The 27,463-nt window shown below is 45.1% G+C and overlaps 1 protein-coding gene across 3 annotated transcripts in view; it reads left to right on the forward strand.

Annotated features, from left to right (window-relative positions):
- The window catches only part of Rad51b (RAD51 paralog B), a 631,041-nt gene that overhangs the window by 597,354 nt on the left and 6,224 nt on the right, over nt 1-27,463 (forward strand). For 2 of the 3 annotated variants that reach the window (XM_045154309.1, XM_045154308.1), the window contains exon 10: nt 21,824-21,902. The exons of the other annotated variant lie outside the window; for it this stretch is intronic. In XM_045154309.1, coding sequence (XP_045010244.1) covers nt 21,824-21,902 — 79 coding nt within the window. The remainder of the gene's footprint in view (nt 1-21,823; nt 21,903-27,463) is intronic. 3 annotated transcript variants of the gene reach the window in all.

The following is a 27,463-nucleotide window of genomic DNA, read 5'->3' on the forward strand; positions in this document are numbered from 1 at the left end:
TAAGTTCTAGCTCTGTCTACAATGAGACATGTCCTCTTGGGTGGATGACTGAGTCACAGAGTCATCTGCTATAAAGTGGGAGAAATGTCGTAGAAGACAATTGTATTTTCTGTTCCATGAAGAGATACAACGCCACAATCTACCTCCTGTATTGTTTTGGGCAATGGGAATTTCATCATCTACCTGAGCTTGCCACATTGTTTGTTTGTGCTAAACTATGAAGCACAGCCCTAGCACTCCGCGCAACTGCATAGTCGGTTCATGACTTCCTTTTGCCATGCTTTGACGTCGGTGGTCAGAGGAGTGCCTCATAGATGCTACTCGCAACACACATGAAAATTTCTCACTTCTGGGCCTTCCCAGATTGAATCAGCAAGTGTGGGGTGGGCCAAGAAACTGCATGTCCACATTCCTGGCTCAGCTTTAGGTATGCAAAGTGTGAGATCCACTGTTAGCCAATAGCATTTGTATGTTCTATGATGGGAATGGCTGGCTGTTCTTTAAAAAAAAATTATTTGGGCTGGAGAGATGGCTTAGCGGTTAAGCGCTTGCCTGTGAAGCCTAAGGACCCCAGTTCGAGGCTTGGTTCCCCAGGTCCCACGTTAGCCAGATGCACAAGGGGGCGCACGCGTCTGGAGTTCGTTTGCAGAGGCTGGAAGCCCTGGCGCGCCCATTCTCTCTCTCTCCCTCTATCTGTCTTTCTCTCTGTGTCTGTCGCTCTCAAATTAATAAATTTTTTAAAAAATTATTTATTTACTTATTTATTTGCAACAAGAGAGAGAGAGGGAGAGGGAGAAGGACAGAGAGAGGGAGTGAGAGAATGGGTGTGCCAGGGCCTCTAGACACTGCAAACCAACTTCAGATGTAGGTGCATCTGTCTTTACATGGGTACTAGGGAATGGAGCTCTGGTCCGCTAGGCTTCGCAGGCAAGTGCCTTAATCACCAAGTCATCTTCCCAACCAAGCCTCTTGCTGCCCAAATGACCTGATAAGAGCCTTTTATTTCTCCAGGACTCTTTTGTTCACATGTGTCCGTGTGTGTGTGTTTGTGTGTGTGTATGTACATGAAAGAAGGTCGGAAAACAACTTCTGGTGTTCTTAAGTGCTGCTCATATTTCCTTTCCTCCTTCCTTCCTTTCTTCCTTCCTGCCTTCCTTTCTACCTTTCTTTAAGACAGGGTCTCTCACTTGCCTCCAGCTTGCCAATCAGGCTAGGCTGCCCGACCTATGAGCTCCATGGATCTTCCTGTCTCTACCTCCCAGCGCTGGGCTGATAGGCTTATATAAGCCACCACATCCAGCTCTTTAACATGGGTTCTGGGGATCAAACTCAAGTCCTCATGCTTGTGAGGCAAGCACTCTACCAAATGAGTCATCTCCTCAGCCCTTGGTTGTTTTTTTGTTTTGTTTTGTTTTTTTTCGAGGTAGGGTCTCACTCTAGCCCAGAATTCACTATGTAATCTCAGGGTAGCCTCAAACTCACAGTGATCCACCTACCTCTGCCTACCAAGTGCTGGGATTAAAGGGGTGCACCACCACACCTGGCCCTTCCCCATTCTTTTTCCTCCTTCTTCAGCTCAAACCCAGGGCCTTGTGCACGCTATGCACATTCATTACCACCAAGCTACAGCCCCTGTCCTTCATTTTTAATAACACACACCACTATTTATTATTACCATGATTATTATTTACACTTGACACAGAATTAAGGCTCGGAAAAGTGAAGTGACTTTTCCAAGTCTACTTAGTCAGTGAGTGGCTCAACAATGAAGCAGGTTAGACTGAGGCCACGCACAGGTAGAGAGCTGCCTGGTAACAGTTTCCCAAAGCTGCCAAAGACCTGGGGCTCATCCAGTGTTCTGCTCCCTCACCGCCTGTTCCTTTCCAGCAAAGGAACCTGGTTTTGGTTTCCTTGGATGTTTACTTGGCCTCTTGCTTAAGCATTTGCCTTTTCTACTCAATAGCAGTGAAAGGACCAAAAAAAAAGAAAAGAAAAGAAAAGAAAAAAAATCCCAAGGCTGGAAACATTTTGTTTCCTACAAAAAGAATATTTTGCAGCCAGCTCTGTGGTTGAAAGTATTTCGCCTGTGGTCTCGGGGTGGGTTGGATCCCTTCTCTTCTTGGCTAGTGTCTGAGAACTTAGCCTGTGGCTTCCCAGCAAGTCAGCACACAGCACACTGCTTTTTAAGCAAGTGTCCTTAATGGTGTTGTGTGCACAAGTGGACAGACCGGTCTGTCTGGGTATGTGTACGCATGTGTACATGAACCTCTGGCCCTTTCAGGGCGAGGAGAACCTGGGAGTGGTTTTCCACATTCTGGACATATCAACATAGCTTTTAAGTTTTCGTCACTCACATGACAACCAAACAAATTCAGATGCTGACAAAATGAGAAGAGAGGGATATGTGAGCCTTATGCGGATTTGCAAGAAATCAGAGAGCCACGGAATCTGAGATTTTTGACCTGTCATGTTTCTTTCTGTTTTCAAATGCTCAAAATCAAGACATGACATTGGGTTTATTAGACAGTAGGGTGGTCTGATGGTGCTGCATTAGGTGAGAATTCTGAGGTGGGCCTCTAGTTTGGCCACTTTCAGAATTCAGTACACTAACCTTTGCTGAGCCTTGAATAAGTCGTTTCTTAAAGAATACATTTCCCTGGGGGGAAAAAATCAATTTACTTAAATTTAAAATTTGTCAAGCTGTTGTGCTTCCAAAAATAAAGGCTCTTTAAGTAAGAGAGAGAGAGAGTTTGACATTTCAAACAGAACTCACAGCTAACAATCTTCACTTAAGAGTTTATAAGCTCCCACTAAGACTTTACATTATGTGGTAGTACCTGAAAATTTTTAACCTTGTCTTACATGAAATAAACTTCTCCAGAGATCTGTAACATCAGGATTCTCTTGTGGGAAGTCCACTATCCAGTGTTTTTGATTGGAGACATATTTAGAACTCAAAACATCTTGCCTTCCAGGAAAGAAGGTCGTAGGAAGCATTTGAGGTAATTCCACAGGTGGAAAGAAACCTGAATCCTGTTTTCTGGGTACTTGGAGGTGGAAGCTGCCAGAGATAATCCGAAAAGTTACAGGAATAGCACTTGACCCCTGCGACTGAGATGGACTCAGCCCTGCTCCCAAGGTCGCCCCAGCCCTGGGCTGCTGCAAAAAGTGCCCCACTGGAGTCTGCCTCATGGGAAAGAACGACCACAAAGAGATCCAGAATCACCACTGGGGAAAACTGGCATTTGTTCCATTTTGTCACGCTGGGCCAGAGGCCTGTTCTCACAGTAGGGGGTGGAGCGGAGTGGTAGTGATTTGAGTAAACCAGTTTTCAGATGGGGGTGGTATTTTTGTTTCTATCCTTAACAATGAGACAACAACCCAAATAACAGATCCCTTGGTACATGGAAATGCCAAGACTAAATGGACTGGTGGAGCTTTGTGGCTTTGGCTCTTGGCTGACAGGCGTATCCATGCATTAGGGCCATGGCTTGGCATTAGACAAAGCGGCTGTGTGGGTCCTTGGGGAGCTCTTTGGCTCTGCGGCTTCCTTTGATACGCAACTGAACTTTGGCGAGTTGTTCCTCTCATGGCTCTGTTTATGAAGCCCAGAGGTAGGCAAAGACCTCATTATGGAGCCCAAAGGCAAGAGCAGAGGAGCACAGGACGTCTTCCCACAGTCATACTGTGCTTTCAGCCTTATTAAGAGATGGCCCACAAGGCCTACAACCCAGGGGCAAGCTGAGGGAGGATGCTTAAATTTCCCTTCCTTCAGAAGGAATGATGTCTTGGAAAGGCTCAGTCAGAATTACTAAATTACTGGTTTCCCATGCTGTGGTGCTCAACAACAGTTATGGCTAATACTTCTCAGGTATTTATCCATTTGCTAGGTACTGGAACGATTCACATGTAATAACCATTTAACCATCCCGTCTTTATGAAATAAGTAGTTATCCTCCTTGCTTTATACATGAAGAAAGTTAGTTAGAGTTGCGAGGTGTTATCATTCTTATTACTCCCCAACTTAAGGTTCGGTTCTGCAAATGCATCTAAAGGTTGAGGGACGTCCTTCAGTCTATTATACTGATCCACAGGTAATAAATAAGTGAATGGGAAGAAGCTGTCTTCATTGCTGACTCATTTACAATGATTTTGAGCCTTGACCTTGTTTTCAAGCCATACCATTCTCTATAGCAGGAAACCTGAAAATCAGAATTTTCCAAAGTCACGAACGAGCATAAGTGAAATGATTGTCATCAAATGGGGGTCATCCATCCACCAAAGTCCCATGGTGGAATGTCGACAAATGTGGTTTTGAACCTAGGGCTACTGACAGAATTGGAGGCAAGGATTCTGCTCAAGTGCCAGGGTCAGTTCAGTGGACTCGAGAGGAGCTGAGAAGGAGGCTGTACGTCAGAGTCCAGCGTCAGAGCTATGGCTGCACCACTTCTTTCCTGCTCATTTCCACGAGAGCCCTGGGGCTTTCGATGGCTTTCCCCAAGGAAGGCTGCAAAGACTGTTAGCAGCTGTGAGCTTCGCGCAAGTGGCGGGCGCACAAGGAGGGCTGTGTGCATGTCCTCTTGATGATATTCTGTGGGGCAGATTTGACACATCAAGTTGGAATTATTACTATAAATTAACCAATGGGAGAAATAGGTCGAGAAATCAAGACATATCCTAATGAGAAGAAGGAAGACATGTAAAATATGGTTCACCTACTCACCATGTCAGGGCCAACCACAAAATGGTTAAGACCTGAAGGCAGATTTGGCTCTGTTTGTGCGGATCCCCAGAATTCGCTACTTTTGTGGGAAAAGCTGACACAACCATTAAGTGACAGAAATGGTAATCAAACTCAGGACTCCAAAATAACTTTTTGCCATTAGGTTGTCTTGCCTCATAAACAGGGTAATAGGCATCTGGTATTTTTGCTTGCCCTTGACCTTTTACCCAACTTCTTTTAATACCTGCACCATGATTATCCTATAAGGAAATACCCTTCTTTAATTTTCAGCCTGTGTTGTCTAGGTGAGGCTGGTTGAACCCACTGGACCCATGTCTGACCAAAGGAAGGCTCATATTCCCTTCCTACAGAGATTGGTTTGCAAGTTGTTGGTTAGCCCAAGCTAAGTCGATTAAAGTAAACCCAAGACTTAGATGAACCATCAGGATGGTTGGGTTAGTAGAATGTAAGCACAGAGCTGCTGGTGGGAACCACGTGGAAATGAAAATGAGATCCACCCACTGTAAAGGAAGACCAAAAGCTCTAAGGAGAATGTCCACAGGAGAGGAGGAATTTCTCAGATCATTGCCTGAGGCTCTTGGTTGTCTATGCCTGAGGTCATCACTCCTGAACATTCTAGTTATAGAGCTAAGAAGTTTCCCTTTTTAAACATCTTATCTAGTCTAAGTTTCATCTCTCTTATTTGAAACAGAAAAAAACACTAAATAATACATATATTAAATACTCACAGTGGCATAGCAATGAGAGGCCAGAAAGTTCTAGTAATGAAAGCCTTTATCATTAAGTTGATGATCATATCCAGAGACAAATTTTGATTATTCAAGTCTACCTTTCTCTAAATTTTCCCATTTCTTTGCTTCTCTTCTTCCTCCTTATGCATGTGTTCTTCTTCTTCCTGGTTTCCTGTTAGACTTTTCAATATTCACCTCTACCACAGTAATGAGAGAAAGAGGAGAGAGAGGTTTAGAGAAGGCATGAAAGCAGCTTTGCTGCCTTATAAGGCCCTTTGAAAAGATTCAGATAAAGAGTTAAAAATATTAAAAATCACAGGCTGGAGAGATGGCTTAGTGGTTAAGACACTTGCCTTCAAAGCCTAAGAAGTCATGTTCAAATCTCCAGGTCCCATGTGGCCAGACACACAATGACTCAAGCACACAATGTTGCACATGAACCACAAGGGGGCGCATGCATTTAGTGTTTGCAGCAGGCTGAAGGTTCTGGCGTGCCCATTCTCTCTCCCTCTCTTTCTCCCTCTCTCTGCCTCCTTCTCTCTCTCTCTGTCAAAAATAAAAAAAAAAAAAGATTAAAAACCAGCTGAGCATGGTGGCACACACCTTTAGTCCCAGCACTCAGGAGGCAGAGGTAGGAGGATTGCCATGAGTTCAAGGCCATCCTGAGACTGCACAGTGAATTTCAAGTCGACCTGGGCTAAATCAAGACCCTACTTTGAAAAAAAAAAACCCAGAAATATTAAATATCATTTGGGGGTTTTAGCCAGCCATTCTGCCCAGATGGGCTGCAGAATATTCTTTCCCATTCAAAAGTGGCATCAAGTAAAGAAGATGAAATCAGTCATCATTTTGGAAGTGTGATCACGTAGGAAGTGAGGCTTACTAACCATCTGTTGTTTACTAGACTAGATTACAGAAAAGGCAAAGATGATTAGAACATAGCTTTTAGGATCTTGCCAGATTGCATCTCGGAACCCTGACCAGAGTGTGATGGCCCGGGATAGGGAAGATGCCGAGCACAGAAGAGGACCAGACAGACAAGATGCCAGACCTTGGAGAACGAGGTGTGGGTCCTGGTGCCACCCACCACAGTGTGGCAGTAACCTCTTAGTTGCTGTGTCATGTAGGACCTTCCTGGAGCTGAGGCTGCCAGGGCCATTTGAGGACTTAAGGGCAAGTGACATGGCAGAATATGAGTGTCAGCACAACTGCCATAGCTGACCTGGTGCAGCTGGGCTGAGGAAAAGCCCAGAAATTGCTGTGCAGCAGAGAACTCCTCAAAGCATACCCAGAAGAACTCAGGTCCTGCCTGAGCTGAGAGAGGGTGAAGTGTAGGCTCAGAGACCTCTGAGTTTTGATCAGGGCTCTCATGGAATTCATTCAGAACAGGAGCAAAATGTCCAAGTAAAGGCAGCCCTGACAAGTTTACTCCGCAGAGTCAGATCTGAGGTAACCAGGAGGGAAGAGAAGATGCTACTGAAGCAAGGTGGCCTAGATGGGAAGGGACCTGCCAGAGGGTGAGAAAAATTGACACAGAGGAGCCTGTGATGACGCTGAAGAAGTTAAAAACACAGCGAGGACATTTGTGAGAAAGCTCACTTGAACATTATTTACATATATGATCCATACCCTGTACTGGAACACCTCTGATATATTGCTCACATTAATCTGAGAAAGCATTAAGCCTCTAAAGCCCCGGGCTGCTGCTCACCCTGAGCAGGGCCGTGGGAAGCAAGTGTTTTGTTTTGTTTTTTTTTTTTTAAAGCATGTGTCATCTCTGGATTCCGGAAGCCTTCTGGGTTACCTCAAAGCTGGCCCCCTATGCTGCTTATGAGCCAAGGTGGCATCGTATTCATCTTTGTTTTCCATAATGTCTAGCTCAGTACCTGGGACATAGGAGGTGCTCAGTAAATATTTGTTGAATGAACATAACATGAAATAAGTCATTCACTTCTAAGTAACCATTGCTTATGCTTCTTGTAAATATGGTTTTATGTAATTGCAAAATGTGTCTGCCCTTTTTAGGTCTTGAATTTTTATCCTGGCCTGAGAGCTGTCAGTGGCACTGGGCTAGAGTCTGTGCCTGCTCCACAGCAAAGCTCTGGCAAGAGCGAGTTGCAGATCCTAGCTTGACTGCAGACCGAATATGGCAGAGCCCTCACTCTCTTCCACTTGACTTTCCCTACCTGCCTAAGGGAGAGTTTGTTCCAAGATGAAAAACAAGAGTTAGCATATGAGAGTTGTAGGGAGAGAATCAAACATATAGAATAATATAGTATAGCAAGAGCAGAGACAGTCCGCCCTGGATAGATAATCTGGCCTTTCTCTCTGTTTGTGATACCCCTATGTAGTAATGCCTGCCCTTTTTTTTTTTTTTTAAGGTAGAGTCTCACTGTAGCTCAGGCTGACCTGGAATTCCCTATGTAGTCTCAGGGTGGCCTCAAACTCTTGGTGATCCTCCTACCTCTGCCTCCCGAGTGCTGGCATTAAAGGTGTGTGCCACCACACCTGCCTATGTGGCCTGCTTTTAAAAGGTCCTGGACATCACAGGTAATCTACCCATGTGTGTACACTTACTAATCCATCCTCACGGGAGCGGGGCGTTCTACGTACACTTCCTGGTCCATCCTCACGGGAGCATGGTATTCTATGGTATGGACATACAACTGTGCAGTCACAAGGATGCTGGCACTAAAAGGAATGAAATTTTGAGTTCCTTAAACTCATACCAGAAAACTTGGAAGCTTTTTATTTTAATTACTTAACATCATCATCAGGCTGGGATGTGAGTCAGTTGACCAAGTGCTTACTTATCATGCATGAAACCCTGGATTTAATCCCCCCCACCCCCCCAGACCCAATAAACTGGGCATGGTGAGAGGAGGCAGAAATCCCAGCACTCAGGAGGTAGAGACAGGAAGACCAAAAGTTCAAGGTCAGCCTCAATTGCATGGCAAATTCCAGGCCAGCCTGGACTATATGAGATCCCATTTCAAAAGTAATAATAGGGCTGGAGAGATTGCTTAGTGGTTAAGGCACTTGCCTGCAAAGTCAAAGGACCCAGGTTCGACTCCCCAGGACCCACTTAAGCCAGATGCACAAGGTGGTGCATGCATCTATAGTTTGTTTGCAGCAGCTAATGGTCCTGGCCTGCCCATTCTCTCTATATATCTGCCTCTTTCTCTCTCAAATAAGTAAAATAAAAATTTTAAAAACAAAAATATATTTATTAAAAAAGTAATAATGATAATAACAAAAAAGCCTATCACAACAATGTTTGAATCCACAAGAAGTGGCATAACCTTTAGAAACATCTGAACATTACAGCCCCACTTTACCTCACTCTTAGCCTGGTCCAGCCACTCCACCTTGGGGCCCCAAAGCCCAGTAAATACTTTATGGAGAGTCCATTAATATTGATCTGGACTGAACAGCAATTTTTTTTTCTTTTTGATTTTTCAAAGTAGGGTCTCACTCTAGCCCAGGCTGACCTGGAATTCACTATGTCATCTCAGGGTAGCCTCAAACTCATGATGATCTTCCTACCTCTGCCCCCCCAGTACTGGGATGAAGAGTGTATGCTCAGCTCTGAACAACTCTTTAAATATAGTTACTTCTTTTAAATGTCTTAGTTGGACTTACCTGAAATGAGATTTACTCCCACTCTATGATGAGATTTTTTTAAAGGAAAATGGGAGGCTGGTGGTATGTGGCTCATGGTAGAGTACTTGCCCAGAATGTGCAAGACCCAAGATTTGATCCCCAGAAAAAAGAAAGCTCCATCAAAATAACAATTAAGGGGGAGATGTCAGGAAACCCTAAGTCACCAGATAGATCCAAGCCTAGAACAACGAGGTTCCATAAAGCCTGTCCCACAGCTGTCCCTAGGCTCAGACTCCCTTATCCTGTGGCCTGTGCAGGTCAGGGACTCTGCAGCTGTGCCCGAAGGGGATGCGATTCCCTGGGCTCTTATGTTTTTGTTTTTGTTTCTTTTTCCATTCTCTTGTCTCTTGCCCTTTTCTTCCATGGTATCTGATTCCTCTTAGAGTACCACGTGGTTTACCAGGGAGGAGTCTGCCTGGACTACACAGAAACCCAGGTTTCAATTTCCATTTTTCCTCTTGCTATTAGAAACGCGGGTAGGCTCTCATCTTGGAGAAAAAGGTTTGTCTCATAGTAATTATGCTGAGCTCCACTTCACAGTTTGTCAGGAAGGAGGGAGAGAATTGAGTTGTTATTTAAGATGGGAGCCCTCGGTGTACAAAGGGAAGTTTTCTACCTTATTGGCCCCCCTTTTAGTACAAACTCAAGGTCCCTGTGTGCCACTGCAGGAGGCAGATGTCTGCCCAGGGAGAGGAAGATCAAGTCCTCTCAACTTGCCGCCGCTGTCCCTCGACGAGGTTCAGGGAGTGAGGGCGTTCACAGCAACCCCTGCTCGGACACTCTACTCTCCAGCTTGAAGCATCGTTTCCCTCCGGCAGAATGACTGAGAAGGGGCTGGTTTGCTTTAGTCCTCCTCATGCTCTGTATTGCCTGGCTTGTTTATCACGAACATGTGTTATTTATATAAGCACAAAGACCTAAAGCCATTTTCATAAGACGAGGAGACACATAGTCCCATAGTGGAGTCAACACTAACGAAAGGCTTATGGGATTCCGATCGTGTAGAGGGCCCCCAGGAATTTGGAGCCAGGCTATTCCCAGCATAACAACAAAATAGGAAGACTTTAGCCCCTCCCACTCTTCCTCTGGAGGCTCCGTGCCAGCTACACTGGATCCCACAACGGACCCTGTCCAGACTTCCCAGCCCCCAAAAACATCTTATATAATTTTTTGACTCCTTTGATGGCCAATATTCATCTGAATTCTCAGTTTCAAAGCCATGTGTTCCAGGCAAGAGAATCTACTCACTTGTTTGGAAGAATGTACTTTGCTGGGAGTACATGAGTGCGCGTCAGCAAGGTGGGCTGCTTGCAGACACAGATTTAGTCCAAATGTAGAACTCTAACAGGAAGTTCATGCTTTGTCAAGTAGGGGCTGGAGTAGGTATTGACTAGGGACCTGAGCACCCCACAGGTTACGTCTCACAAGTGGCTGCCCAGTGGGCCTGTTTGGTCTTGGTCTTCTAGAAAACCAAGGCACAGGCATCCTGTGTTTCCTCTTTTGATCACAGTGGTCTCATTTAACCTATGCCACTTCCCTCATCAGTAAAATAACAATAATAATACTTACTTCCTAAAATTGACATTAGGGTTATATGCCCTGGAAGACGCCTGACGTATTGGAAGACAGCGTAATGAAAGAATGTTAGTGCTAATCAATATGATTATTCAAACTGTCTCTAGAGTTTTGATGCTTGAAGTAGGCCGACAAATAGAAATCTGGTGGGTTCTCAACAAGGTAGTACGGCTTTTCAACTCCTTATACAACAAATCAGGTTGCTATTAAGCTCTTCTAGCTAAGTTCTTTCTATTTTTTTTTTTTTAATTTTTGGTTTTTCCGAGGTAGGGTCTCAGTCTAGCCCAGGCTGACCTGGAATTCACTATGGAATCTCAGGGTGGCCTTAAACTCATGGCAGTCTTCCTGCCTCCCAAGTGCTGGGATTAAAGGCATAGGCCACCATACCTGGCCCAAGTTCTATCTAAAGTCCTCTCATTCAAAGCCCCTTGAATTATTTCAGACTATGAGCCAAAGATGTCATACTTTCCCAACAATGTCTCATATACAGTATGAGATTAAAACTATAAAGTCTAAGCTGGCAGGAATCACTGTGAGCTGGAATTACTATATAAAGTTCCAGCTCTCTTCCATTTTCCTGAGGTTATTACAAAGACTAGTTTGAGCCAGACTGAGCTGTCAAGAAAAAGATGGGATGGATACTCCACTCCGCCCCCCCTCCTCTTTGTAATACTTTGGACTTCATCTGAAATCCTGCCTGGTGTTCTGTTCTTGTCCTTTGTCCTCTCCTTCCCTGGGAGAGGGCTTTGGAGAAATAGCAAGAATGCTGTGGTAACAGGAATTAATTTGACCATGCTCTGAAGAAAGAGCATGTTGATTTCTCACATGGCTTCCTCCACCCATCACAGCAGGGCCAGGGATGTGGTCCATTACACAAACCAGTCCCACTTGACCAGCTGTTTTTGGATATGTCCAGCCCAGATTTCGGCCTCTTTACACAGAAACATGTTGCCTTCCTTGAATTGGTTCCTGTGAGACTAAAGAAAATCCCGTGTGGCCCAAGCGTGATGTAATAGGGATGTGTGCTTCAGAACTCAAGACACACCCTCTGAGTTCCTGGCATCTTTTTTACCATAATAATCACACAACCACAGCCTTCCTTCTGTGACCCTTGAAGGCCAGAAGCTGCCTCGCCTTGGCAGTGTTTGCTTGCGAGCCTGGACAAGAGGATCCAGCTCTGCTTCCTGTGGGTCTGCGGATGGTGCTGGGAAGGCAGGCCTGCCTAACAGGATGTTCAGAGACTCAGCATTTACAGCTGAACAGGACTGGTGTGTGTCTGCTCTCTTGGCCTGTTTTATTCTCCTGTTGTAAGGGAGGAAAAGGAAATGGGTCTCTGTCACTTGAAATCATCTGTTATAATGTGTGGTTGCTTTAATTTGAACTAGAGCGAAGTTTCCATATTCTGATGACAATGAAACCAGTTCATACTTATTTGTAAGTTGAATTTACATGTTACATTTTGACTTTAGAAAAAAAATTGTAGTTTATTGACTTATTATTCCACTTTTGTCCCATAAGATTCCTTCACCATAGTGAAAAGCAACAAACATTCTTTGCTATAATGGGCTACATTGTTCCTTGATTTTTTTTCATTTCATGAATCTTTACACTAAGCCTATGAAAGATCAGTATAATTGTGCTTATTCTAGAGATGAGAAAAGTAAGCCTTAGGGTGGAGTAGCCAAATCAAGTTGGGATTGTTCTGAACTAAATAATTTTAGGTTAAAATATTAATATCAATCTCCAAGGCAATCATTAAGAAAGTACCTCAAAGTATATCTTAAAGAAACAACAAAAGAATTAAAACTTGTATTCTAGAAAACAAGCCATTAAAGAAGCCAGTAATAGAAAAACAAAGGAATAACAACAAAAATATAGCAAAATGACAGACATATATTGTAATTATCAATAATTACATTAAATGTAAGTAGATTAACTGCTTCAATCAAAAGGCAGAGACTGGCAGAATAGTTTGAAACTAATCATGATCCAACTAGATACTGTCTATAGAAGATACACTTTAATGTCAAAGACACAAATAGTCTGAAAGTACAGATGGGAAAATACAAAGCAAACAATAAAAAAAAAAGCAATATCCAAGTATCATATAAAATAGACTCTAAAACAAATTTTTTAAAGCTATTTTATTCATTCATTTATTTATTTGAGAGAGAGAATGGGCACACCAGGGTCTTTAGCCACTGCAAAAGAACTCCAGAGGTATGTGCCACTTTGTGCATCTCCCTCCCATGAGTACTGGGGAACTGAACCCAGGTCCTCAGGCTTTGCAAGCAAGAGGCTTAACTGCTAAGCCATCTCCCCAGCCCCAGAATTTTTACTAGAAACAAAAAGCTATATTGTTTAAGACAGGGTTTCCCTATGCCTAGCTAAAGGTAGAACATTTCATAATGACAAAATTGTTCATGGGCTGGGGATATAGCCTAGCTGGTAAAGTGCTTTCTTCACAAGCATGAGAACCTGAGTTCAATCCCAAGAATTCAAGTAAAAAAAAAAAATGCCATGCATGGGGGTGTGTTCATAATACCAGTGCTGGGTTCATAATACCAGTTCTGGGAAGGCCAAGACAAGAGGATCCCTGGGGCCTGCTACCGAGCCTGGCCTAATTGTTGAGCTCCAGGTCAGTGACAAGCTCATAAAAAGGTAAATAGTGGTGGTCTAGAAAGATGGCTTAGCTGTTAAGGAGCTTGCCTTGCGAAGCCTAAAAACTCATGTTCAGATCTCCCAAGTCTCACATAAGCCAGACACAGTGATACAAATGTGCAATGTCACACATGTGCACAGGGGGCACATGCATCTGGAGTTCATTTGCAGCTGCTGAGGGCCCTGGCATGTCCATCCTCTCTCTCTCTCTCTCTCTCTCTCTCTCTCTCTCTCTCAAATAATTAAAACACAAAAAAGTAAATAGTACCTGAGAGGAATAACATCTGAGGTCCTCTGGCCTCCACATACATGTGAACACATGCACAAATTCACCCACACATGTCTACCTGCTCACATATGAACACACATTTGCTCAATAAAAATTAATAAACAGTTGATCAACTTGATCATAAAAGTTTTTCAACTTTGTTGTGTACTTGAAGTTTTCATAAGGAAATGTTGAGGAAAAAGCAATAAATTGAAAATATCACTTTGACTCTCAACCTGCCCTACGATTTACTTAATTAACATCCCATAGATCTAAGGAAATTAAAATTTTCTTTTAGAACCAAACTCTTTTCAAGGCAAGGCTTTGGAAGTAATCACCAGAAAGCTTATAAACAAGCATAATGATATTCTGTGAGGGAGGGAATAAGATCTGGTAGCCTCAAGTGCAAACTTTCTAGGAGATTCTTCCCAGGGTCTAGAATTACATTTCATTAGGCATGTAGACCAGCTTGTTTTCTGTCCCCTAATGGCTAAAGAAAAAGTGAAGTTGGCCGAACATAAATAAATTAATACAGTCATGCCTGCTTAAATACATCTCATTTTCCACCCTGCCATTTTCCAGTACTATATTACTTCTGCAGCTTTTACTCCCTTTATTTTGAGACAACAATTAAGATGCCCTTAAGCTCGTTCCCTGCTCGCCTCCCCAGCCAGGGGAGTTGGTGGGTGTTGAGGTGTTCAGTGGAGAGCCATTTTCCAAGTGATCAAGCAGATTCTAATCAGTGGAAGATCCAGATATGGACAGACGAGAGAGAGCTGGACATTTGCCACCTTTCCCTGCAGTTCCCTCAGCACAATGACAGGGAATTCCTAAGAGGATCACAGGGTACTTCAAGCCTCCTCCCCCCCCCCCCCATCTTATGGCCTCCTTCCAGTCACAGCTCTTCCTGTCTGGAGCATTTCCGGCCCTTCTGTCCTTGCCTTGGAGGGTTCAGCTCAACCTGGGGAAAGGACAGAAGACTTGAGGTTATCAAAAAGCCTGTTGAATTATCTGTTGCAAGAGTAACTGGCTTGTTTGCCTCGCTGGCTCTCTTCCTGGGCTTCCAAGCAGCTGAGAAAACAACCTTTTTTTTTTTTTTTTTAAAGTCTTGGACAAGGAGGAAAAAAGCCCTGGCATGAAGGATTTTTGTCACAGACACTTGGCATGGCTAGAGGAAAGGTTTGTTTAACTTAGCAATGGGTTTTATTAGCTCAAGACTCCAGTTGAAGTGAGATAATAGGGTCCCTGTTGAAGGCGGTTTCAGAGGCAGTAGGTCTCTCGGTAGACTCATGTATGCAGATGACAGCATCAGATGTCCCCAACAGGCGCCTCACTGCACTCATCAGCACCCCCATCATCTGGCTGACCATGGGTGACAATGAGGTAGACTGATAAGCTAGCAGGTCAGGAAAGTATGGATGGGCACAAGCTCCTGTCTCCAGGCTATCTCCCTCAGTTTCTTCTCACCCTAGTTTTCTAAGCTAAACATGTTACATTCTCATCATACACCAGAGAGCAGACAGAAAGCCAGCCACCCCTGCCCTTGCAGGAAGAGAGTGCTCTGCAGACACATTTCCTCTGCCAGCCCCATTGCTCCATGCTCTTCAGCCCCCAACTATTGTGAGCACTGGGGTGTGGGAAGGGGAAGGAAACAGAAGAGAGGAAGGATGCATCCCCAGGGTTGAAAGAAGCCTTCTTGGCACAGGAATTGGGGAAGAGAAAGTGAAGGAGTTGGTGCCAGCTTGCCTTCAGTATATGACTGCCTTTTCACATCTGCTTTCCTGAGCTGCAGGGGCAAAATTCACTGTTTTCCTGAGGCTAGGCTCTATTGCAGGTACTCATAGAACCTTCCAGAACCGGAGCTTTCCAAAAGCAGCCTCTAGGAAAGCCTGTACTCAATGCCTCTGTGCCACCCATGCAGAAGGAGGGCTGGTCTGGGTGGTTCCAGATGATGACACACCTACACTTTAAAAAGGAAGACATGGTCCTTATCCCTGGAAGGAGTCACCATCTTGGAGAAGGCCTCCTGTGCTCGGCACTCTCTGTTCTGTGGCTCCTTTTCCACTTTCTGAAAGTGGGCTCAGGCCAGGGAAAACATGTGAGGCTATAGCAGGCTGGAACCAGAGGTTTGTCTTTGGGTCCTGCCCAAGCTGAGAATCCTGGCAGGAATCAATGGGCTGCAGCCTCTTTTCTATGGTATTGGCTTTGCTAAGTCCTGTGACTGTGGACGGGGCCCCCCGATAAGTCTTCCCTGTGGGTATGTGGGCAGAGCTGTGGGGGTCACCACTTTGCATATGTTTTTTCATTCACCCTTGCATTTTGTAGATGAGTTTCTATTTTAGATAAAACAATCCTGGGAAATATGGGACCGGCTACGATGATTGTGATAGTGCCTGCCCTCAAACAGATGGTGGCAAATCTGTTAACTGTCATAACATTCACTGTAAGACAGTGAAGAAAGCAGTTTCCTGATTGGAGAGGCTATAGAGAAAACAGGCTGGGACTAGAGAGAGATGACCCCAGGTTCGATAAATGAACATAAACTTCTGGAAGAGTTGGCATTTGTTTGGGTCTTGAAAGGTAAGTAATGGTTGGACATTAAGCAATGAAAGGCAGAATGAAGAATGGCAATGCAGAAGCCGTGAACAGCTGAGGCTAACGCATGGGTACCCTGTGCAGTTCCTTCTTTGACTTGAATTATGCAATAACTACTTAGCAGGTGGGGTGGGGGGAAATGCCCTTAAAATCTGCCACGTATCTCGCCTCAGCTGATGTTTCATCCCAGAGGAAATCAGGTGGATCGATCTGAATGTGACGGCATGGGGCAGATAGGGGCTGCTGTCAAGGCAGTTGTTAAGCACAGACTGTAGAACGTCCAGGGTTCCAGAGCCAACTCCATACAGTGCATGCAGGACTACATGTGACTGAGGTTTTTCACCAGGGGTCTGGGGTTTTATTAGCAACCCCAGGCCTCCCGCTAGGCATATGTGTTGGAGGAGATAGAATAAGACCTGACCAAGGCCTGGGTCACACAGATGAGAACAACCAAAACATGAGGTAGCTGAACATCTGAAGTAGACTATCTTCTGGAGAACTGTCTGTCATGGAAGAAAACAGCAGAAGATTTTAGAAGAATGGTAGTAAGGAACGAGGGCAATGGTTCAGACCTTGAAAGGGAGGAATGTGTGTATTCACAAAGGCATGTGGCCTGCAACACTAGTTTCCCTGAAACCCGTTGCCTATGAAGCTTATTTATACTTCCCTTTGCTTGTATGCGTGAAGCATGTCTGAAAACTCGTTAAAAGCAACGTGCACCTCTACCCAGCGCTGCCTTCATGGTTGCATTAAAGTGTCTGTGGTCATGGATTGCTTTAGGCATTTTAATTATCTAACTGCTTCTCCTTTTTATCGGTTTTATCTCCCATTTATCAGTTTCCCAGTTGGACTTTCTGGGTTCCCATCCAAATACACCACATTTGCTATGGTTTGCTGAGGCCAAGGGGCCGCTGGACTGTCAGCTTCCTTATTGAAGATATCATAACATGCTTCCCTTGATAGACCCTGAGGCCATATGAGCCGCTGCTGCTGCTGCTGCTGCTGCTTCTCCTCCTCCTCCTCCTCCTTCTTCTCCTTCTTCTTTTTCTCTTCCTCCTCCTTGTTTTTCTTTTTTTGGTTTTTCAAGGCAGGTCTTGCTGTAGCCCAGACTGACCTGGAATTCTCTACGTAGCCTCAGGGTGGCCTCAAACTCCCAGTGATCCTCCTACCTCTGCCTCCCGAGTGCTGGGATTAAAGGCGTGCGCCACCACATCCAGCTCACACAAGGTCTTTAAGAATCACATCTACCTGACTTCATTGGACCAACAGCCCTAGTCAATTGTCTGAATGAGAAATCCCATCTCCCCCCAGTGTGTCACTAGGATTTGACCCTCCATTCTCAAAGACAAGGCCTTCCACTTATCTCATCCTAAAAGATATTAAAGGATTCTCTGGTTCCTCTTAATGCCATAGAAATCTTTTGCTTTTTACTAAAGCACTTGTAGTACTTGCCTCAACATTTCAAGTAAATTAAGATCCACTTTGGTGTCACGGTTGTCTGATCGAGGAGCATGTTGGAGCATTACTTGTCTTGCTCCTACCTTCCAGTCCATTCAGTGTCCCATCAGCCTGTTCCGTTTCATGAGCCTCAGGCCTTCTTGCCCTACTCCATCCAAAACTGACCTCCTCCCTAATCACTGCATACTCCCTGCATTCTTTTTCTGCCTCCCCCCCCCCCTCCATGGCACACATGATCTAACTTAGCAGACTGCACTTACTTCATTATCTGTTGCTTCCTTTAAAGGGTAAGCCGTGTTAGGGGAGCAGTTTTTGCCCATTGTCTTCCCTGCTGGATTTCCAGATTTGTGCCACGAATGCGGTTGAGTGCAGCCACATCCCCTAGCCTGCTCAGTAAGTGCTAAACACGACAGGACCAGGACTAGAACCCAGTACACCCTGCTCGAGGGAGGCGGTCACCGATCTTCAGTCATTTACAAATCCACTTCCTGTTCTCAGCCCAACTTGTCCTTATGTAATAGGCTATCAAGAAAGCTTATCACAGCTTTTTGCTAATGAGACATTTTGTGTTGTGTTGGTATTATATCAATCTGGAAGTTCTCCTCTCCACTCCTCAAAAAAAGGAAGTGGGCTTCATCTGACATAGTTTGTCACTTCCTCCTTCTAACTGTGAGCAGACCATTCTTCTGATGACTCATCCATCTGAAGCTGTCCTCCAAGACATCCTAACCAGTGGCTCGCTCAAGCCTGCCAAATGCCTGTCGGGAGGTCTTGCTAGGTGTGAGAGCCCCTCGACTCAAGCTCAGGACTTGTTTTGGGGGTGGGCATTCGATGACAGACATGGCTCCACAGTGCCAACGGGCTCAAAGGCATTGTTCTGTCAAGTATCAGACCATTATGTCCTTTTTTTTTTTTTTTTAGCCTCTGCAGCCTACAAAAATGGTAATATAAGGCTGGGCGTGGTGGCACATGCCCTCAATCTGAGCAATTGGGAAACTGAGATAAGAAGATTTGAGGTCACTCTGAGATTACAGAGTGCATTCCAGGTCAGCTTGGGCTAGAGCAAGACCCTATCTTGAAAACCAAAAAAAAGAAGAAAGGAATATAATTTTCAAAAATATAGCATGATACTTATGATACTGTTTACTGGTTACTGTTTATTTATATACCCTTTTAGTTCATGTGAAGTTGCTACATATAGACAATAAAGATCCTAAGTTTGGGATATGATCACTTTCTTTAATTGCTATTGCTCTAAAGGGTCTAGATTTCTTTTATCCATTTCCTTTTTGGCCTCCTGTTTTTCTGACATAGTTATGGTTTCAGCCCTTAACTCCTCATCCCTGAATTGCCCTAGTAGCCTTCTAACTGGCTCTGGGCCTCTTGTTTCTTGCTTTTCCATCACAGACTCCCGGCCACTCACATGTGATCTATGGGCCACAGCATCACCATCTCTGAGCCCATTAGAAGTGCGCACTCTCTGGCCCCATTCTCAATCTACTGAATCCCAGTCTGCATGTCCACAGGATCCACAGTGATTACGTTAAAGCTTGAGAAGCATTTTCTGTTTTGGGGCCATGTCATTCCCTGCTGAAGGGGCATCCCTGACTTTAAAGATGAACCACAGGAGTCATTTTCAAACTGTCTCCTCCAGAAAAATGAACCACCCTCATGTCCAGATGGCATGTTTTGGTCAGGACTATGTGAATGTCCCTCTTTTCCTTTCACATTTGGTTCTGAGGATGATGAGCAAGTTTATCAAACCGCTTCAGATCAAGTATAAAAATGATCAATATTCAGTTGGAGTCTTCCTTCCAGTAAAGTGATGTGTATTGTTTCTTGGTAAATGAGTTATGGACACTTAGGAAGTATGTGTGATAGGTTGAGTTCCTGTGGCTTATTTTGAACTTACTGTGTTGGACATAGCTCGAGGTATTTTATATTCTTAATTTCATCCTCACAGCAATCCCATGTGGTTAGGTATTTTTACTCTTTGTTTTGTATATGATAGGCATGTCAAAGGTATGACATAGATTGTAAGATTCCCTCTGTTAAGGGCCATCCTGTCTACCTGTGCCTAGCCTAGCCTCTCTCGTCCCCTAGGCACCTTGTGACTAAACCTGTGATCTTTTCATTTAATTGATAGTCAGTAAATGTTGGTTGAATTGAATTAGATTGAAATATTACGTGTGAACCTTTTGAAATTATCTCTTCCTCTTCCTGGCTTTCCTCATTACTGAGGTCGTTCTGTGCTAAGCTGTCACTATTTTTGATGATGCTATGTTTATTTATAAAGCAAGAAACAGATTCATCTTCATTCAGTCTAAATATTATGATAAAACAGTATACCAATTGTTTATTTAACTTTTTATGAACCCTTATTTTATTCCAAAGAATACATGTTCATTGTTTTATGTTTTAGATAGACCAATCCAACCACTCATTAGGATCACTCGATATATAGAAATACATGGATACATGCATATATGTCTTTGCAAAATGAAACAACTACACTAAAATAAACCATTCTTTACCAAAAACCCATCTTCTTTAAGACATATACTTTAAAACATATTCTTTAAAACATACTTATCAGCTTGGGGTAGTGATGCACGTCTTTAAGCCCAGCACTCCTCAGGAGACTGAAGTACAGGGTTTGCCATTAGTTCAAGGCCAGCCTGGGCTACAGAGTGAGTTCCAGTCAGCCTCGGCTACAGTGAGACCCTGACCCCACAAAATAAAACAAAAGATGCACTTGTAGGAGAATGTCCTTGTTCTAAACACTCCTGCTACAATATTCTTTCATGATACCACCACTGAAAATGGTGCACCGAAAATTTAACTCTCATGAGTTCCGGGGGGGCGGGGGTACAGGATGGGACAACTATTTAGGCGAAGGCTTGCTTGGCAGCCCTATTCCAGCTATCTCTTCTTCTCCTGAGGTAGTACACTACTTGGACATGTTTTCCTCTGGCTATGGTAGGGCCGTAGGAGAACAAATGGAAATACTTGAGGCTTCCTGAGGCTTAGGCGAGGAACTGGCACAAGCCAAAACAAACCATGTGGCCAACCCCACAGTCAAAGGCCAACCAAAATGCACTGAACCTTAAGTTAGAGAAAATACCATCACTCTATCCATTGTCATTGACCCACACATGTACCATATAGTCATAATTATAATAACTCCACACTTGCCCTGAAAATTGAGTATTGGGAGTCTTTCTCAGTCACGTTTTGGGTCTTCCAGTTTCGTTGCCTTTTCTTAGACATGTTATAATAAACGAGTATAGGATTTTCAAAGTTGGAAAAATTTTTCAACAACCTGGATTTCTGATGTCTCAAGGAATTCTGAGTGATCTGGTTCTACCCCTGCCTGGTGATGTTTGATTGAAGAGAATGGTGGCTGACCCCTTCAGGTGGACATCTGCTGACCTTACCCTTACTCCTTCTTGTCATCTCTTTGGCCAGCCTCCCGCCTTTTCCCATACGGATTCTCAGCCCTTGGGGTGGATTTCTTCTTGGTACCTCTGGCTATGGGGAAGAAAGGAAAGGAGAGAAGAGGAAAGGACAGGAAGGGAAAGGAAAGACAAAAAAGGAAAGGGGAAAGATAAGGATGGATGGATGGAAAGAGAGGGATGGTGGGAGGGAAAGAAAGTATCACATGGTCAAGGGTGAAAATAAACTTGGTAAGTAATTGCAACCCATGAAGCACCTAGTCATTGCTTTGCCTTTAGCAAGTAGTCCCGAATATTGGCAATGATAGTAACTATTTTAAAGGGAGCTTTGATTTTCTTTTAAATGTTTATGGATAAAATTAGAGAATCGGGATAGGCTTACCTTTGAACAGAAAGATAGTTATTTAATTATGTAGCTATTTAATGAGTCATATTTCTGCAGAATTGGTTCAAGACTATGGTACTTAGTGACAGAATGTTTGGAATTATTGTTTTTCCCAGGTAGTCACTTTGAAAGGGTGGCACCCATTTGAAGATTTGTATCTGAAATATCTTTAAATAATAAATCTGGTGACTTACAGTTATGTTACCACTCTCAAAGTAGGACGGGGAATCAATGGAGGCTTATCCCTGATCCTTTGTCTAACTCTGATAAAATGTGCATTCTGTGCAGATTCTCATTGCCAAGTCCCCTCTGGCTCCCTACACCTCATTTGTCTACACCATAAAGGAGGAGGGCCTGGTTCTTCAAGGTAAGATTCTTGGGTTAAGCTGATGTTGCTGGGCACTGCCCATTGCTACTGGGAGGTACTGCTGTGGGCCCAGGTGAATTAGCCAGTGATATTTAACTTCCCCGAGTAAGATCAAGCGATCTGGCAGCTGTGGCAAGAATTTAACAGAAGAGGGAAGAAAGAATTACAGCATTTGATAACATATGTATCTTAACGGCTGCCTAGCTTGTATAGGACCTTGGGTTTGTTCACTATCATAACCCAAAAATAAATATGTTTTTAAATATTTTTTTAATTTTATTTATTTATTTATTTGAGAGTGACAGACACAGAGAGAAAGACAGATAGAGGAAGAGAGAGAGAATGGGTGCGCCAGGGCCTCCAGCCACTGCAAACGAACTCCAGACGCGTGCGCCCCCCTGTGCATCTGGCTAACGTGGGACCTGGGGAATGGAGCCTTGAACCGGGGTCCTTAGGCTTCACAGGCAAGTGCTTAACCGCTAAGCCATCTCTCCAGCCCAAATATTTTTTTTTTAAAGGGACAACCAAAAGAAAAAAATGCAGGTTAAATCCACTATGAGGTTATACAGAACCATAGGAAGTATGATAATGAGCAGTTGACGCTGATCTTTTAAGTTAACAAGTGAGCATCTCCTTCAGAATTGGCATTTGTGTTACGAGAGGGCCAAGGAGACCTTTGATATTTTGTTTGCAAGGACTTGCTACTACCCACCTTCTTTGCAGATCCTGTGATGGGAACTGGGAGCCAAGTGTCTGATGCCAGTGTGATCTGGCCCTCTTTTCACAAACTGCAGCTCCCTTGGAGCTGAAACCTATCATACTGTGTGTGGCTCCCAGAACCCCTTCCCCCATTCCCCACGTTCAAATCTCATCAGGCCTTTCTGCTGAGGACCAGGCCTTGCTGACCTCCCCGCTCCTTGTGACATGGGCCTGGGACTTGGAAGAAGTTGGGTTTATGTTCAAACACCACAAGGCCACATCCTGGAACCCGCTGCTCAACAGGAGTGGTTCAGTGTCAGGTGCTGGCCACTCTGGTGGTTAGGAAAGGCTCTTGGATTGCCAAGACTTGCCAGAGAACAATTCACATACAGGGGTAAATCAAGACTTCGAACAATCAGCCTTCAGGGTCAAATGTCTGAAACCGCTTTGTGGATCCAGAAGGGCACAGTATACACATCTGTCCTCCACTGTCAGGCCGGAAGCCTCACCCACAGAGATGTGTAGGAGAACATCTGGCCTGATCATTGGAGGAGCACATGGCCAGTGCTGTCCATGGGAGGACTGTCTGCCCTGAGGTTTATCCCCAGCTTTGTAAAATAGGGCCACCCCCATGGAGAGACTGGGTACCGTAGGGGCTCAGCAGGGATTTTGTGGGGCCGGCTGGCAGTTCATGCTTCTAACTGAAGCACAGGCAGCGGCCCTCCCTTTCCTTCCCCTTCTAAAATGTCTGCTTCTTAATGGACTCCCGAGCAGTGTGTTTGTTTGGTGCAGCTGAGCTCCTCAGCGGGAGACTCTCAGGTCCACAGAAATTTGGGGTAAGAACTGCTGACCTTTGACTCTTAGCCTTTGACTTATGCTATCCAAGTTCCTTGGTAAATATTTTTTTTTACAATTGCAAATATTGTTTTCTGACAAAGAAGCAGAGATTTTAAGACCAGATTAAGCAAAGCAAACAGCGGGCCCCTTTGTTACATAGTCTCTGAGGGTGTATAACTAATAAGCAATCAGAAAGCTGGGTTTATATTTACCCAGTGCAGTGTGGGCTTTGAGCTCTTCATTTTTAGAGGCTGTCTTAAGAGATTAGAAGTCTATCAAATCAAAAATTTAGGTGAAGATTTCAAGAAATACTAAGGAAGATCACAAGATAAACTCAAGAGGAAAAGAATCAGTTCTGTCCAGATGGCTTGGGTTGAAAGCCTTGCATACCTTGAAAAGGAGCCTTTCTAAGCCTTGTCTAGTGTGGATAACTTTGGGGATATTTGTAGGATTTTCTCCGGTTTGCCTCCCTAATGCTCACTGCTAAGGTCTTGATCTTGACAGAAAAGGAAATTTAGTGGAAACAGAAATTGGAAATGCAACAGTGTGTACAGGTCAAAACCACAAAATGACTATCAGAAAAGGGCGAGCATCCGGGCAGAAAGTGGGCCACTAAAGGAGACTGACCTGAAAGGCTACCTCCAGGAAAGCGAAGTTCAGGAAGATACCTTAGCATGCCAGGTCCTCAACAAATTTTTAAAAAGAAAGAAAAAGAGGGGGAGAAAGAAAGGAAGGAAGGGAGGGAAGGAAAGGGAAGGAAGAAAAGAGGAAAGGAAGGAAAGAAAAGAGAGAGAAAGAGAGAAAAGGAAGGAAGGAAGGAAGGAAGGAAGGAAGGAAGGAAGGAAGGAAGGAAGGAAGGAAGGAAGGAAGGAAGGAAGGAAGGAAGGAAGGAAGGAAGGAAGGAAGGAAGGAGGGAAGGAGGGAAGGAGAGAACCTCACCCGGCTGCATTCTAGGCTGTTCCCTCTGTTCTACCCCTCTCCCCAAGCCCCCTTCCCTCCCTGAGGTCTTGGGTCCCTATGAGCAGTACCAACTGTTGCATGTCCTGCCTTCGTGCTGTGTGTCCCCAAGACTTCTGGAGGGCAGGGGAGGAGCTGTGTGCTACCTAGAAAAATCAGGGACCTCTTCTATTAAAAAAAAGAACCCTTGGATTTTAATTCTGGCTCCAATGTGATCTTAAGAAATCCTCTGGAGCCATAATTTTGTCAGCTTCAAAATGGAAATGTTGATTCAAGGCTTGGAAAACTATGCTGCAACCCATTAGTGGGCTGTGCAATGAAATTGATGGATCACAACCAGCACTTAAGAAAGATGGAAGGCAGAGAGGGAGGCAGGGAGCATAGGAAAACACCAGGTTATATCCCTCTTAGCGGGTCCTTTCGTGAGCTGTTTGGTCTGTGTGAGCACACCCATGGTCATGACAAGTTTACGTGTGTGGCTAGATGGCAGCATGCTCTGTAACCTGAACTGCAGTAGCTAGCCTGGGCCATTGCTAAAGGCCTCCTCACCTCGGCTTCAGCTGCTCCTGGGAGGCGATGTGCTTACCATTCACTGGAGATCATTACATGTCAGAACATACAGGCTGTTTTTACCCTGTTCTTTCCCAACAACCCTGCTAAGAGACATCTGCGTGCTTCCCAAGGTGTAAAGCCGAGAGACTTTGCTCCCTGGGTGGTAAACTTGGAGAGAGGTATCAGCAGTCAAGAGGCCAAGAAGCTTCCAGGTTAGAGGGGCTGCTCTGGTAGACTGGCCACAGTTGGCATGGGGCTGGCCCCTGGAGCTCTGGGTGAACCTTCAATCCATGCCTGTGGGGCACAGAAAGAGAGAGAGAGAGAGACCAGCTAGGAGGCCGAGGCAGGTCCTGTGTTACCCCTCAGAGAAAAGCAGGTGCCACTGTGGTTTGGTGTCCGGCTCTGGGAGGGAGCCAGGCTGGAGTGGTGGGAAAGCACAGTCTCTGCAGACCGGCTTGGGGGTGGGGCTGTTAGTGACCGTGGGAATGATCCCTCGGTGCCTTTTATCCCTCCGCAAACCCCAAGATTCCTATGGCTGCTGACCCGGAGGTTTTCTAATACCTGAAGCCCTCTGAGTGCGCAGCAGAGGAAGGGAATAAAAGGTGAGGGCAAAATGCGATTGACCAGCTCGGCAGGCCATTCCCCTCACCGGTTCTCAAGGATTAAGACGCCGAGAGCAGGCAGCCACCGGGGGCCTGACACCCTTCCCTCCCCTTTGTTCCCTGGGATGGGAGGGACAATGAAAGGGCAAGCTAGAGAGACCAAGGGGCTGGTTAGAGATTTCTCAGGCCGCTTTTTGAAACACTTGAAGGAGCCAGTCCCTGCTATTGTTGTAGTAAAATAGAAAGCGGAACTATTCTCCTTTTGCAAAAGAAAAAGAAAGAAAGAAAGAAAGAATGACAGAAAAGAAAAGAAAGAAAACCCACCCTCCCAGCATCTTCAGGAGGCCGTGGACTGGGGCCATTAACATGGTAATACCATCCTGTTTGCATCGTCTTTGTCTGCTGCACTGGCCTGGGATCCTGCCTGGACCGCAGAAGTGCTCCTGTCCCCAAGGAGAGGGAGTGTGCGGCGGCCACCAGCTCCATGCTGGTCAGTTGGTCAGTCGTCGGGCCTCCAGGAGGAGGCCAGATGGAGGCAAAGGGCAAGTTCTGTCTGGTGTAAGAAAGTTGAGGGTGAAGCAAAGCTGTGTATCACTTTTCCTTTTACCACCCCCACCAGTGGAAGGCCCAGTCCACACCAAGTGGAAAGCTTGTCGAGGGCCGACCAGCCCTGAGCGAAGTGATGCTGGGGGTGAGTTTTGAATGGGATGGGGCCCCAGAGCCCCTGACTGCAAAAGGGAACGGAGAGTTTACAGTGAACTCCAGCCTGCATGTGCTCTGGTCATGCCCTTGGTCTCTTCAGCAAGCTCCAGAAGCTCTGTCACCCCACGCAGGCTTGGAACCCTGGAAGGCGGCCAGGTGTGTTGCTGGCGCTGCCAGACATCCTTAGGAAGCCAGCGGGGGGCCACCCATCCCGGAGCCAGCCCGTTCCCGTGGGGGTCTGTGGATTGGTGAAGCAGCTCCTAAGGAGGATGTGGGTCCAGAGAGGGGAGAGGCTGCATTTGTCAGACCCACTGTTTACTCCTTTGCCCTGAATGCTCCTTTCCTCAGGAATCCAGGGAGTGGTTGGAAAACAAAACCCCAGCTGTTTTGAGCAGGACAGGAGACGGGCTCATCTCCCAGGAAGAGAGAAGTGTGTTTCTTGCAACATATTTACAACACCAGGGTCAGGTCGGGCGTGGCTGGTTTTGGGTTCCACGCTGTCCTCTCCTAATTTAGGGTTGAGTGAGCTGCAGTGGGCTGGGGAACCTAGTTCAAAACCAGGCCACCCCGACACAGGTAGAGAAGGTGCTAAACACAAAACTAGCTGCAGCTGCCTGGCGGAGGAACTCAGATGAAGCCAGAAAAGAAAGTGTTATCTTTTTTGTAAGAGCCAGAAAGCTCTGTGCCTCGTGTTGCTATGTTTTCTGGTCAAGAGCTCCTTGTTTGATCACCTTTGGAAGCAAATCAGGAAAGACATTCATCTGCTCTGTTTGTTTCCCGGTCACAAGCTTGAATTCAATTCTTCTAGCCCCATTTTCTTTTCTTTTCGTTTTTTGTTTATTTTTATTTATTTCTTTGAGAGTGACAGACAGAGAAAGAGGCAGGTAGATATATAGAGAGAATGGGCACACCAGGGCCTGCAGCCACTGCAATCGAACTCCAGATGCATGCTCCCCCTTGTGCATCTGGCTTACATGGGTCCTGGGGAATCAAGCCTCGAACTGGCGTCCTTAGGCTTCACAGGCAAGCACTTAGCTGCTAAGCCATCTCTCCAGCCCTAGCCCCATTTTCTTAATACTTAGCCAACCAGAAGACTAATTGAAGAATTCTCTGACCCTTCCCCTACCAAATCCCACCATCTGAACTCTTCAGCCTTCAGATGAAATCAGTGGCCTGTCCAAATGAACTCAAAATGACCTGAAAGGCTCTTGA

This window comes from Jaculus jaculus, chromosome 7, assembly GCF_020740685.1.
Source record: "Jaculus jaculus isolate mJacJac1 chromosome 7, mJacJac1.mat.Y.cur, whole genome shotgun sequence".
Lineage (NCBI taxonomy): Eukaryota > Metazoa > Chordata > Mammalia > Rodentia > Dipodidae > Jaculus > Jaculus jaculus.